At 53.5% G+C, this 14,347-nt stretch overlaps 2 protein-coding genes across 3 annotated transcripts; both read right to left on the minus strand.

Annotated features, from left to right (window-relative positions):
* ZPR1 (ZPR1 zinc finger) lies at positions 1–7,517 on the minus strand. Of its 2 annotated transcripts, XM_048513491.1 has the most exons (15): positions 7,379–7,517; positions 7,123–7,284; positions 6,238–6,328; positions 5,505–5,575; positions 3,660–3,746; positions 3,425–3,547; positions 3,120–3,173; positions 2,273–2,339; positions 1,935–2,005; positions 1,757–1,846; positions 1,573–1,683; positions 1,309–1,395; positions 1,110–1,175; positions 353–518; positions 1–289 (listed from the first exon to the last, which is right to left on the minus strand). In XM_048513491.1, the coding sequence occupies exons 1-14, from the start codon at positions 7,481–7,483 to the stop codon at positions 384–386; spliced, it is 1,320 nt and encodes a 439-aa protein (XP_048369448.1). In that variant the 5' UTR covers positions 7,484–7,517; the 3' UTR covers positions 1–289; positions 353–383. The 2 variants fall into 2 exon arrangements, with proteins under 2 accessions (XP_048369448.1, XP_048369447.1); XM_048513490.1 differs by having other exon boundaries at positions 1–518.
* A 1,846-nt stretch (positions 7,518–9,363) lies between these two features.
* LOC125442024 (apolipoprotein A-IV-like) lies at positions 9,364–12,743 on the minus strand. The gene is made up of 4 exons (XM_048513117.1): positions 12,600–12,743; positions 12,180–12,265; positions 11,286–11,412; positions 9,364–10,510 (listed from the first exon to the last, which is right to left on the minus strand). Exons 2-4 carry the CDS (start codon positions 12,226–12,228, stop codon positions 9,607–9,609), a joined length of 1,080 nt encoding a protein of 359 aa, XP_048369074.1. The 5' UTR covers positions 12,229–12,265; positions 12,600–12,743; the 3' UTR covers positions 9,364–9,606.
* Positions 12,744–14,347: the final 1,604 nt, after the last annotated feature.

A 14,347-nucleotide genomic window follows, 5' to 3' on the forward strand; every position in this document is an offset into this window, starting at 1 on the left:
TAGGAGTAATTTTTTATTGCTTCACAGCATAAGGGAAAGGGGCTGTAACTGTCATGCAGCCACCCTTCTGCACTGTCCAACAGCCAAGACCAAACCCAGCACTGAATACCCAACAGTTGCCAGACAACCTTGTGGAAAAAGTTCCGCAGACCATGGCTGACATTTCTGTATACAAAAGAAAGAAACGCTCCTAGCAGCAGTCTCAGGTGGAGCAACATCTCAGCTTTAATGAGTTGCTGAGCTGTGTTGTGCTCTGCTCCCAAGCAAACAACCCGCAACCAGCTGTTCCCTGGGCAAGGCGGAGGCTGTATCCTGAGTAGGGGGCTGTCAGTCCAGGCCTTCTCCTTATCCCCTACCACTGGCTTGGCCTGGCAGGAGCAAGGCTACTGCTCAGAAGAGGCCTCTGTCTCATAGTCCTCTGTCTTCATGTCGTTGAGGCCCAGCTCCTCATTCTGCTCAAAGCTGCGTTTGTAGTGCTCTGTGCGCAGTTCTGGATCTTCCTCAGGGGCATACACATTCTGAAAGAAGTAGGCCGAGTTGCAGCAGGGGCCAGAGGAAAAGCCAGAATGGGGCAGGCTCCTGTGGACCCCCACCTCTCCCCTTGAAAATTAAGCCAAGAACAAGAATATACTTGGATGCTTTTTTGTGCCGTGTTTTGGGGGTGAAGGAAGGGCATGACTGAGCCCAGCATGCCCCCATTCCTCAGCATCAGCAGCTAGGCATGATGACTGTGTGCTTTTCCCCCAGCCTCTCCCTAGTTGTCTTTTAGCCTTAGAAGAGGCAAGCCAGTTCCATGGGTGAGTATTTGAACAGACCACTCACAACCCACCACAGGAGAACCGCCCCCCCCCATACACCTCCTCCCTCACCTAACCATTTGTTCTATTCTGCTGCATGCCCCTTCCCACTTAAGCACTGGCGCACAGCAGATGTACACAGCAGCCACTGTGGGCGTGCTGCTTTTGCTGCTTTCAAATACGGCGCTCTGACGTGTCTCTTGGCTGCCTCTGTGCTACCAGAGGTTGAGAACTTGTTCTCCGTTTCACACATAATGCAAGCAGTGCTATAAAACTTAACTTCACACGTAACTTCCTATCACTGCACTTTACCTGAAGGTAACTGTTCCCTGCAGGGTCATCCATCACAAAATGTACCCGCCGCTGCCCATCCAAAATCTTGGGAAGAAAAATAAACAGAAGGAGAAAAGCAGAGTTGTTATGTGCAGAAGAGGCTTCACAAATCAGGGTCAGAAGAGCTTCACTCCGAGCACGGGGCATCAGCTCCGTGGGAAGGCGTGGTCAGCCTCACCTGCTGCAGCTTCCTGCTGAACACACTGAGCTTCTCTGCCCTGCCAGGAGCACAGCTGTCCCCCAGGGTAAAGGGGTTCTTCTCCACCTGTGGAGAGACAACTGCATCAGCCCACGACTCAGGTGCGGCTGCCACTCCCAAGGCACGGGGCCTCCTGGGGCTCATTCAGGGGCTGCTCCGTTTCCCCCGAGTGCAGCTCCAGCCTTGCTATTCTCCCTCCTCCAGCAGCATCTGACCCAGAGGGGCCAGTCAGGCGTCGCTCACCAAGGTCTGGATGTCCTTCAGCAGTCCTTCCAGCGTCGTGAACTTGCCCCCCAGGGCTGCCATGCCCAGCTCAAACTCCAGCTCTGGAATCTCCACCCGGCAGGTTTCTGACTGCGGGAAAAGAAGGGTGCTTTACTGAGGCGTTTCCAAGAGGGAGTTGGAGGCGCTGGGGGAAGGGCCCTACCTTCAGGAGATCCCTCGTCATGTCTGAGGGGTCTGTCACATGGAGGGTGATCTTCGTCCCCAAAGGCTCTATGGCCCCTCCAGATTTCACCTACAAATAAGTGAGGAAACCACAATGCATGGGAAGGAAGAGTCTGCAGCCCTGGCAAACCAACCTCTTGCAAACAGAAAAGCCTCACCTCATTTGTGCGGAGGCCACAATCCTCGCAGTTTGTGGCCATGATGACAACCTCTTTGAAGTGGGGAATCTCTGCACAGAGACAGTCAAGGAAAGCTGCAACCAGACCCAGGGGGTCAAGCTCTCGCTCCCCCTTTCAGGCAGACAAGCCCACACACCCTCAGTCACTTATCCAATGAAAACAGACTCCTGCATCGCCAGCCTGGGATTCCTTCAGCCCCAGAACTCGACCCAAATCATCACAGCGCAGCCACCCGGAAGAAAGATTCATCAGCTCACAGGTGCTTCACAGGCCCCCACCAGCGGAACAAGGTGCTCTTTGGCACCTGAAAAGGATACGCACCAGCTTCATGTTGGTCTTGGCAGGAGCATTGCATTCCGGGCAGTTGGTGTTAAACTGCAGTACCTGGATTGACAGAGACACAGGTTTATTATTTGAAGATCTCTGTAGGCTGACTCCCAGAGAGATTTTCCGAACCTTAGAAAGCAGACTTTTAGAACAGGAATATCATATCTTGTTGGGGCAAGCAAATAAATCGTGCTCACCCCGCTCTGTCGGAATAATACTGGAACAGGGGCACATAGCCAAATATCTTGATTTATTAACTGAACCCCAACAGAAATGGATTATCACAAGGGCTAGATCCAATACCTTCCCTTCGGCCATTACAAAGGGTCGTTACTTATCCATCCCTCTCCAGGATCAGGTTTGTCCACACTATAAAAATCAAGTGGAGACTCTTGCTCACATTATTCTTGACTGTCCGAGATATGTGAGCATTAGGAATTTCTCCCCCAGGCTGGCCCTAGAAATCTGAAACAGACTCTGACTGTTCTGTTGTGGAGCTTCTGTTAAACAATACAGATGTCATGCTCTTGGAAAAAGTAGCAAAATTTCTTTTACAAGTTACAGAACTTTCTAAGTAATGTATACTGCTATATACAGTCTTCCTGTCTGCGTTTTGAATGTACTCTTGATTTGTATTTCAAAAATGTCTGGCAACGCTCTAGAATCTATTTTAAATGCCAAATAAAGGTTGTTGTTGATTGACAGAGAGGGTCTGAACAAGGCCAAGACTTGACAGCCAGGCCCGTGGCTGGCTTCTGCTTTGGGGGCACGATGCCCTCTCCAGCAGCTCTCCAGCGGCCTCTGCCTGAGCAGCCAGCGCTTGGACGCTTCACTCACCTCGTTCCTCAGATCATCCGCTGGCTCCACTGACTTCTCATCAGCCTCCTCTTCCTGGGAAAGCAAAGGGATCAGCGGAAGCTGAGATAGCCCAGACATTCAAAGCATCCCATCTAGTGTACATGGGCTACACAACACCAGGGAATGCTGGACTCAGGAAAGGAGGGAATGCTGCAGGACTCCCTCGCCACAACTGAAGGCCTATGACTTGGTGCAAAAGATGAGGAAGCACAAGGTGTGCCTAACTGGCACTGCATGCCAGCACCCTCCTCAGGTCTCCGAGCTAAAGCAGCCCTTTGACTGACCTCAATCCCCAGCATAGCAGCCTGCTCAGCGGATCTCTTGTAATGGGCAACCACCAGGCCTTCATCCCTCTGCGGGGCACGAGGGTTCTCCACGAAGCTGTTCCCAGAGGGGTCGTCTAGGACCTGGGAGAAAATGAGGGCAGGGGAAGCAGCTGAGAGCCTTCTTTCACCACGGAGAGTCATCATGGGGGAGGGGGAGAGATCCCATGGACAGAATTAGTCTAATAGGACTTACGAATGTGAAGGCTTCGTCCACTTCTTTCAAGTGCTTCAACTTCAAGATGAATTCATCTATCTTTCTTGCCACATCTGGATCAGTTTCCTGAAAAACCCCACCAAAAAAAATATTACCTGGTTTCACTCGTGCCACTAAAGGAAAGCTGATCTCAGTAAGTCCAGCTGAATTCCTTTTATAGCCTTAACTTGCTATATATTATGGTAAAACCACCCGATCATGCATTTAGGTCCCAATTTGATGAAACAGAGGTCCAGTTCTGATTTTAACTTACGATTGATGGTTTTAACTGCCCCTACACAGATCCTCTAAGACAGATGAAGAATCAGCCCTAGCATCAACAAACCCCAGCCTATCCCAGCTGCAAGGTCTTCTGATTGTCCCAGATGTGGCTTAAGTTTTGTATCCCAAAAGGTGGCTTTTGAATCCCGAGGTGATGTTTGCGTCCCATAACAACTCTTCTACAGATGCATCTGTGCCACCTGCAGATTTGCTCACTGCATAAAGCAGTATTTCTTTTTGACTGTCCTGAACTTATTTCTCAGCAGTTTAATTAAGCGACCCTGAGTATTATGGGAGAGGGAGAATAAGCTCACTTTATCCACTTTCTTCACCCCACGCATAATTTTATACCCCTCTATCATGTCTCCTATATCCCATCTAGCTGGCAAGGTGTAGTGGATAAAGTGTCAGACTTGGATCTGGGAAAACCAGGTTCAAACCCCCACTCTGCCATGGAAACTTGCTGGGTGACTTTGGGCCAGTCAGGCACTCCCAGCGTCGGCCCCGGCAGGTACTTGGATGGGAGACCTCCAGGGACACCGGCAAGGGGCATGACGCAGAGGAAGGGAAACCACCTATGAACATCTCTTGCCTTGAAAACTCCACCAGCAGTAGACTTAAAGTCAGCTGTGACTTGACAGCAAAAAAACCCACAATTTTCCTATGGCCCTAACTTGCATAGTCCGATTCTACCAGCTCTCAAAAGCAAAGCAAGGTCAGCCCTGGTTAGCTTTTGGATGGGAGACCACCAAGGAAATCCAGGGTTGCAACACAAAGGAAGGCAGTGGCAAACCACCTCTTGACACCTCTTTCCTTGAAACCCCACGGGGGTAGTCATGAGTCAACTGTGACTTGACAGCAAATCTTAGCTATCTTTTTTCCTAGACTGGAGTCCAAGGATCTCCAGGCGTTTGTCATAGGGCAGTGATGGCGAACCTTTTCAAGACCGAGTGCCCAAATTGCAACCCAAAACCCACTTATGTCTCCCAAAGTGCCAAAGCAGCAATTTAACGTGAATGACCCCCTCGAGAAGGGGCCAGCCTGCTGTCGCCTCCAGCAAGTCCCACATGCACCACTCTGCGCCTCTCTAGCATCTCTGCTCACCCCCACCCCCCGGGCAGCAGCCACCTGGAGCACAGGCAACAGGCCCACCAGCCGAGTCGTCCCTGCTCACTGAGGTACATGCACATCAAGTCCAGGGGCCCAGGCCAGTCTAGATATGTGTGTGTGGGGGGGGGGGGTGATCCCCCCCCACACGATGAACTCTGTGCATGCGTGCCCACAGAGAGGACTCTGAGTGCCACCTCTGGGACCCATGCCATAGGTTCGCCACCACTGTCATAGGGAATGTCTTCAGACCCCATTTTGTCATGGAAGATTGCTGGGTGATCTTTGGCCAGTCATTCTCTCTCTCAGCATCACCTACCAAACAGCTGTTGTAAGACCAAAATGTAGGAAAGGAGAACAATGTTGAGACCTGCTTTGGGTTTTAACAGGGAAGAAAACTGATACCTAAATAAATGAAAACCAGCCAGATACAAGTATTCTTTGCAAGCAACTTACCTTGCGGACTGGCTGATCCTGCTCCAATCCTGCTACGGATCTGTCAATTATCCCTTCAATCGTGGTAAGTGCTAGGTACACAGAGAAAAAAGTTGTACATGTATCATTCCCTTCCAGTCTCCAGAGCTGTAACTGTGCTCCTCTTCCTTGGCACAGACAAGTCATTTGCTGGTTCTCCCAAAGTAGCACAAGCCCAGCTGCCTGATCAACAGACAGTCATGAGCTTCCTTTTCTTCCTCTTATGGCCTCTGCCTTCATGCCTCTCCCTCCTGCAGCAAGGCACCCGTGGCCCCCAGGAAATGCTGCCACTGAAACTGCGATTCAGACGACAGGTACCTGGGGGTGTGGGTGCAGCTGAAATGCCCCATCACGTTGTTCAGCACCAGGGTTGCAAGCAGCCACGGTTGCTTTTGAAAGCAGTCGGCATTTAGCCAGAAAAAATGAGAACAGATATCTCAACAAGCAGGGATACATCTATCAGAAGTCAGGATACCCCAAGCCAACCAGTGGACCAGTGTTCTTCTAGCCCCTCTCTAAACACAGTTATTCAAGTCAGGGCATCCCTTTAAAAAACCCAAAACAGTTCCCTGCAGAACCAAAGCAGCAGCTCCTTCCTTCTGCCACACACACTCTGTCTCAGCAGCAAGGGCTTGCTAACGGCCGCACCTTGCTCTTGTCCTCCCAAGACTACTACCAAGTGCCCCAAGACATACCAGAACGACCATATACCCACCTCCCTTCTGGGAAAAAGCTGGGATCTCAAATTCTAGCTCTGGGATTCTAGCTGTGGCACAGTCAGTCTTCACCACTTCCCTATTCAAATCCTGGAGAAAATGATTGAAGGACAGATTACACCAGCCTAGGAATCTGCAGCAGTCCACCTGAGTGGGGTGGGACGTGGGCCGAGTGGGACCCGAGCAGAGAGGGACCCTTTCCAACCAGCTGGAGCCGCACAAACTGGGGGAAGGCACTGGCATCCTTCCATGTTCCCAGGCTGATTTAGCCCATGATGGCAGCACCCAGAGGGAGCCAGAGAGGGGGTCCCGTATGCCAAATTTGAGGGGCATTTGGAAGCAGATGCCTCCCAAAAAAGAGAACAGCAGCTGAAGCTTTGTTGTGGTGTCATTCTGCCCCCCTCCCCCCGCGCCATGTGACAAAGCATGAAGAAGCCACTGTTGTGGTGCTAGAGTGACGTTGGAGGGCTGCTCCGAGCCTGCGCTGGTCGCAGAGGAAGGCAGCGGAGACATGGAAGACTCAGATGTGCCCACCCAGCCCCCGCTTAGCCAAGGGCAGCCTGAGCCCCCCTTCTCGGGAGCGCCCCCGGCAGCCCCCTGAACGGCGCTCAGCTCCACCTCCGCCAGCCGCGCTCCGTCAGGAGAGCAACGGGAAGCGGCCTTCGGGCAGATGGCAGCCCCCTGGCGGGTCCCCTCCGAAGCAGCGCCTGCCGTCCGCCCCCGCCCCCAGCACGGAGCTGATTTCGCCTGCATGGAAAACGATCCCCGCTCCCGTTTGCCAGCCCTGCAGAGCGGGCCAGGAGGAGGCTGGGGCGGCCAATGTTCCCAGCGGCACCAGGCGGGGCGCGAGGCCTGCCGCTCCACCCGCGCGCGCGACCACCGACCTGCCTGGTGCGGACGGCCAGGGTGTAGCGCACGCCGCGGTCCTGGAGGCGCCCGGCGGACTGGATCTCGGCGTCGGCCCAGCCGCAGGAGTGGCAGGCGAAGGAGCCCACCAGCACCTCCCGGAAGAACGGGATCCGCGTCAGCAGCAGCCGCGTCGTCCCCTGCGCCGGGAACACCAGGAGGAGAAGGGCGGTCAGCGGGCGGGCGGGCGGAACGGCCCGTGGGAGGGCGGGCGGGAGGGCGGGAGAGACTCACGTGACGCAGGCAGGCCATGCAGAGGGACTCGATCTCGGCCGGCCGCGGCTCGTCCTCGCCCTCGTCGGCGCCCAAAGGGCGGAAAGGGCTCCCCAGCGCCGACATGCCGCCCTCGCCTCCCCTGGTCCTGCGCCGGAACTTCCGGGCGCGCGTTGGGTGACGTCACAGCGCCCCGCCGGGAAGGGGGCGGGGCAAAGAGCGTTGCTGGTGGAGCGCGGCCCCTGATTGGGACCTCTGACAGTGACGCGCAGCGCCTGCAGGGCGGAGCTGCTGATGCGCCGCTCCCGCCCGCCTGCCTGCCACCACGTGCCACCCGGAGCCCTGCTGTGGGGCGGGATATGAGTAGAACCATCAATAGATAAAATAAAGATTCGGTTGTCACTGTTGTTGTGCCCAGTCCCCTCCCAGGGGGGTTGGAGGCCCTTCTGCGGTTGGGTTACTCGTTCCTGTTGCGTTAAATTGTGTTTGGTTTTAATTATTATATTGTAATTATATGTTTTTAATAATTTATTTGTTGTGCACCACCCAGTCCCTTCAGGGGTGGGCGGAAAGAAAGAAAGAAAGAAAGAAAGAAAGAAAGAAAGAAAGAAAGAAAGAAAGAAAAAGAAAGAAAGAAAGAAAGAAAGAAAGAAAAGAGGCCAATGCAATCCTGGGCTGCATCAAGAGGAATATAGTGTCTAGATTGAGGAACATAATAGTACCTTTCTATTCTGCATGGTCAAACCTCACTGGAATACTGTGTCCAATTCTGGGCACCGCAATTCAAGAAGGATATTGACAAGCTGGAACGAGTCCAGAGGAGGGCAACCAAAGTGGTCAAAAGTTTGGATTCCATGCTCCTATGAGGAGAGACTTAGGGAACTAGGTATGTTTAGTCTAGAGAAGCGAAAGTTAAGGGGGGACATGATAGCCATGTTTAATATTTGAAGGGATGTCATGTCGAAGAGGGAGACAGCTTGTTTTCTGCTGCCTCAGAGACTAGGACTCGGAGTAATGGGTTCAAGGTGCAGGAAAAGAGATTCCACCGAAACATTAGTAAGAACTTCCTCACTGTCAGGGCTGTTCAACAGTGGAATTCACTGCCTCAGAGAGTGGTGGAGTCTTCTTTGGAGGATTTTAAGCAGAAGCTGAATGGCCATCTGTCAGGAGTGCTTTGATTATGTATTCCTGCAAGGCAGGGAGTTAGACTGGGTGGCCCTGGTGGTCTCTTCTATGATTTTCAGCATAAACTTTCATTTGTCTGAGGAAATAGGCCCTTTTCATACACTACTGTTTATTGTTCTTCCACCAGAGCAGTTAGAATGCCTGTGAACATTCCTGGACATCACTTCAGCTAAGCCAGTGGCCTCTCCCAAAGGCAAGAGGTGACCTCATTATCTCTTGTTTGTGGAACAGATTTTGTAAAACATTTGTGCATTTCTTTTTTGTCTCCTTGCAAGACAGTCTGATTCATGACAGCTGCCCAACACTCAGCCTGGGGCACCCCTTCATTTTGTTATATTAATACATCTCATGCTGGGATCAAATTCCCTCTCCCCCAAAATATCATATTTTCCCAAATGCCTCCTTGTGCCAACTACAGTCTTAAAGATATGACCCACTCGCTGCTGCCCCTGTTGCCCCTTCACCATCATCTGCCAGAGTCCCTGATTTTTCCATCACGGCTCCCGTTCTTCAGAATAAGTTCCCTGGGGAGGGGGGTGGCTGGGGGCCGGCATTTCTAGAGGCTTTTAAGAGGCTCTGCGAGGCTAGTTCGTTTGCCAGGGCTCTGAATGGTGTGTAGGGAGAGGGTGTCTTTAAAAGAATGGTTATTGGGGAGTTATTGGATATTTTGAATTTGTAAACCACCTGGAATCATGGTGAAAAACAGGATATCCATACTGAAATAAATGCATATATCATAATGGCACAAATCTGAATGAGTCTCCTAATAACCAAAGAGACCGAGTCACTGGGGTGAATTGCAAAGATTTATTTCAGCCAGTGCAGGGAAATGGTGAGCACCAAGAGAGCAACCGAGATATCCCTCCCCCACCCCACCAGATTCAGGGACAAAAAGCCTCCATTACGCTCCACTGTACAGTCCCGAATCCTGCTAACTTCTCATCCATGTCCTTTGGGAGTGTGGGAAGCAGGAAACAAAACGTAGGAACCCTGAAGCCATGATGGATCCAGAAAATGCTAGACTTTTGACTATTATGGGCTGTGTAGGAAACAAAAGATCCTCGCTAGTTTCCAAGCTGCTTGAGGCTGTCAAAAAAGGAGTTGAGCCTGTCCCTCACATCCTTCTCCAGGAACACGAGATGGTCCTCCACGCTGCCCGTGTGGGGCTCCAGCTTCTGCCTCATCTCCTCCATGTTCTGCACCAGCAGCCGGTTCAAGTTCTGCCCGTAGAGCGTCACAGTCTGGCGGAACTCTTCCATCTGCTCTCCAACCTTGCTGTCCAGGCCTTGGGCATAGAGGGTCAGAGACTCACGCAGGTCTGCCCTGCCTTCCTCCAGCTTCTCCTGCAGCTCCTTGGCATAGGGACTCAGCCGCAGGCGCAGCTCTTCGGTCTGCTCCAACAGCTGAGACCGCAGTTCCTCGGCACTCTTCTTCATCTGGAAGGAGAGTCCCTCCAGCTGGCGGGTCAGTTGCTGTTGTGCCTCCTGGGCGTAGGGGCTGAGGCTCCTGTGCAGTTCTTCCACGCTCTCGTCCACCTTGGCCTTGATCTCGTCAGCATAGGGGGCCAGCTGCATTTTGGTGTCCTCCACTTTCTGGCTGATCTGCTGCTGCAGCTCGTCGGCGTACGGGGCTACGGAGGTGCGGAGGTTGCCGATGTTCTCATCAAGCTTGGCCTGCAGCTGCTGCCTGAAGACGACCAGCTGCTGCTGCAGGTCAGCTGTGTTCTTCTCCACCTTCTTGCCCAGCTCCTCTGCATAAGGGCTCAGCTTGGTCTGCAGCTCCTGGATGTTCCTGCTGATCTGCTGGTGGATGTCGTCGGCAAAAGGGGACAGCTGAGCTTGCAGCTGCTGCAGCTCTTGGCGGATCTGCTCCTTCAGCCTCCGAGAGTCCTCAGCCAGCCGAGCGTGTAGATCCGTGGCAAAGGGGATCAGCTGCCTCTGCAGGCCGCCGGCACCCTGGAAAAGGGAGCTGCAGGAGCAGCGAGGGGAAGGGAGAAATAATTGGTTTGGTGACAACAGTCGCATCCCCTGTTCTACCCAGTCAGAGCCACCAAGGTGGCCAACAATTCAAGCAAATCACTATCCACATATGCCTGCAAAATACACCATCAAACTGCAACCAAAATAAAGGCAAAGAAAGAGCAATCAAAATGGACAGCAGGAATGAGGGGCCATTGAGGGAACCCCAGGCACCCAGTAGAGGGAGACTGGTCCTTCCTTTTCTCCCACCACAACTTGGCTCCCTGCAGGGAGGACTGCTGGGCAGGGCTGTGGGGGGGAGCCACCCACTTCGGCTCTGCTCCTTCCAACTGTGAGGGTCCAGCAGCCCTTTTTCTTTCTAGGACTTCACCTACTTCCCTTTCCCCAGGTTTTCTGCCCCACCTGTATAGCTTGCCTTTAAGAATGTGATGGGTGGAGTTAAGAAGCCTGGGGAAAGCAGTTGGAACTGAGACATGGGAGAGTTAAGACTGAGAGCGTCTGTTAGCTGTGAACTGTTCTATCGTCCTTATCATTAGCTGTAAATATACCTGTTTTAAATCACTACAGCCATCCTGCCATTCATCGTGACAACTCTGTTCGTCTTTAAGGAGCCATCAAAGGCTTCGAGCAGGAGGGGGGGCAGACCTGGGCCCTGGGGGGGGGGGGGGCACCACCAAGCAGTGCAATGTCACCCACTCTTGTTTTTAACCCAATGGGAGGCCTCATTCCCGGTTGTTCTGCAGGCTCCAAAAACAGGTACTCACTTGAACTGTTGACTGATGTCTGACTGCTGGAGCTGGTCCACTGTCTCCTTGGCATTGCTGCCCAGTTGGGTGAAGTATTTCCACACCACGTCAGCCACCTGGTCAGCACTGACATCCGCCTGGGCCCCTGAGGGGAAGATGAGGAATGCTGTCTTGTGTGCAGCCTACACCGCCATCCCAGAGATCCTTAGCAGAACTCTAACCCCACACCACCTCTGGATATAGGGGTGGGTGACGACTGCACTTCCTCTCCTTAGCGACGATGTCTCTTTGAGATCCAATCTCCACAGCCACCCCGCCCACCCCGATGGCAGCTGCACATCCGACTCCCAAGACACAGGCTGGCCTGCTGGTTTATCAGGAATATGCTGAGCCCAGCAGGATAGGCAAAAAATGTCCCACCTTGGCCTAAGCTCTGTCCTCCTCCTCCTCCTCCAGAGCTAAAGCCCATTTCCTGTTGGGCCTGTCTGCTGGCCACTGTGCCTCTCAAGTTTCTTAAACAATGTCCAGTTGGGTCAGCTGAGCCAAACAAAGCCTGCTCCAAACAGCTGCTAATCTCAAGTGAGTCTCTGAAGACTTGAGTCCATTTGCTGCTGGAGAGGGAGCTTCAGAGGGCTCAGAGCTAGGCTTGCACAACAAACCACTCGATCTGAGCTGCGTGGCAACTCAGCAACAGTTTCTCCACTCTCAACCAGCTCTGCGTTCGTAAATTAAGCCAGAAATGGTGCCGCTGTTGCTGACACTGTTGGAGAACAATTGTTTGTTCTATTGCTAGACCTTCGGTTGTGCACACATTTGGAAAGATGCTAGAAGCTTCTCCCAGGCTTTATCCCTACCCTGAATCAGGGAGCGCAAACAGAAGCTGAACCCGCAAAGGAAGCCTCCGCCACTCACCTGCAATGGCCAAGAGACCGAAGACCAAGGCTGCTGCCTTCAGCTCCATCCTCTGTTGTGGGGTTTGTTTCGAGGCTGGGAGGACTCTGCAAAAGATACAAAAGGTTCCCACTGAGACTCAAAGGATAGGGACAGGCTGGCCCCAGTTCCCCTGCCCCTGGACACAGGAAGCAGCCTCCTGTTGGCTGAGGAAAACGGGGCCCACAAGGACCTTCTGGTCTCCTCTAACTGGATGAGGCCTTGCCCGTTACCTACAGGCAGGTGAGGAGATGGCTGGTGCTGGAACCCGGGTGGGACCTTCCTGGTGGCCACCAAGCACCCCCTCATTGGTGTAATTTCAAGCAATGCAAATCTGGCTCTTTGGCACTTCCCCACAACCCAAGTGGGGCAGCATCTCCCAGCCCCCTCCAGGTGGCTCACCTGAGAAGCGGTTGCCCTTGTTCTGCTGCTGCTCCGGCTCTGTCCTTCCCGTCTGTATTTATAGCCCTGCAAGGGCCTCTCCTACTTCCACGCAGACAGGCAGTGACGCATCCTGAGCTCTTGGACTTTAGCAGCTGTGGACAGACGTGGAGGGCCAGGATGCTGACACGGGAGTGGACTTATCTGCTAGATGAGGAAGAGGGCTGGAAGAACCTGAGGGGGTGGGGAGGGAAGACTCACAGCTTCTGCCACTTACGTGCTTGTGGGGGGGGGGGGGAGGCGAAGGATGACCGACGCAGGCGCGGGTCCTCCTGATCAAGGTCAGAGATGGTTTTTCTCCCAAGAAGTGTTTTCCAGCCTCCACCCTGACAAGGACGCCAGGGCTTGTTGCCCGCTGTCTCCTGCTGTTTTGCCTGGTCTTATAGAAGGATGTTTATACACCCCTTTGGGTTTGGGATCAGGCTTTGCTGTCTGCAGCCTCTGTCTGGGGAAGCAACTCGGGGGGGGGGGGGCAGGACACACACACACATCCTGAGGATCAGTCAGTGGCCGACAGAGACCTGGAGGGAGCCAGTGCTGAGCGGCAGGGCCTGCCCGTGTCCCTGGCTCCGCACCCCGGAAGAAGAGCTAGGCAGGTGTGCAGTAGCGTGTCCACAGGGAATGCACTCCACCACCCCCAAGGAGCCTTCAGAGGTCTTCTGGAACGGCCTGGACAATTTAGCTCCTGCTTATAACTTTCAACTGGGGAAGGCAGCAGGTGATGGAATGGGGCTGCCTGGGTGGGGTCTCACCTGAGCCTCCGGAGGCCCCTCTGCCATGTGCTGCTGTCAGATCCATGAAGGTTGGAACGGGGACTAGAAATGTACAAGATGCCTCTGGCCATTGGAGTTGGTGATGCTGAATCTATTTTACCTATCCCCCCGCCGCCACCCACCTGTGACCCCCAGTCTCACACATTCCACAGCTCTAGAGCTTGCTTCCATCTGAAGCCACAGCAGTATGATTGGAGCCTGGCATTTGGTTCTCTGTGCATATACAGAGTGCACTTCCCTGTCCTGCTCGCCAGGCTGGAGGCAAAGTCCTGGGCGCACACAGACCTTTGTAGCAACAGCACCTTGCAGGCAGGTTCAGCAGTTGGCTCCAAAGGCTGCACAGTTCAGAGGTCTCCTGTGACTGGCACACACGTCAGCAGAGCTGCGGGCCCAGCCGTTCCACTCCGGCTTCAGCTGCTCAGCAGGAGAGGCCGAGTCCAGCCCAGGGTTCATCTGGCCAGCTGAGTCAGCTCCTCCACTCAGCAGCAGGACCCTGAAGCCGCTCGCTGGTTTCTTCTGGTGCTGCCTCAGCAGAGGGGAGGCTTCGAGCCGTCAGTCAGGCACACACTCCCCTGCCAGGCCCAGGCCTCGTCCCCACTCCTGCCTCCCTGACATATAGTGCTACCCCTTCACCTTCCCTAGTTGATCTATTTCTCTGGAGTAGGTTGTACCCCTCAATTATTGCATTCCAGTCATGAGATTCATTCCACCAGGTTCCAGTGATACCTATTATATCATATTTATTATGCCGTGTTAAGAGTTCCGGGTCATCCTGTTTATTACCCATGCCTTGTGCCTTAGTGTAGACACGTCTACGGCTGTGGTTCATGCCCTGTGGATGGGTGCTGATTGAAGGCTTTATCCCCCTCACTGCTGGGCTTTTGAACTATTCGCTCAGTTCTCTCTACAACCTTCAGCCTCTTCTCTCTAGAACCA

This window comes from Sphaerodactylus townsendi, linkage group LG12 (assembly GCF_021028975.2).
Source record: "Sphaerodactylus townsendi isolate TG3544 linkage group LG12, MPM_Stown_v2.3, whole genome shotgun sequence".
NCBI classification, from domain to species: Eukaryota; Metazoa; Chordata; class Lepidosauria; order Squamata; family Sphaerodactylidae; genus Sphaerodactylus; species Sphaerodactylus townsendi.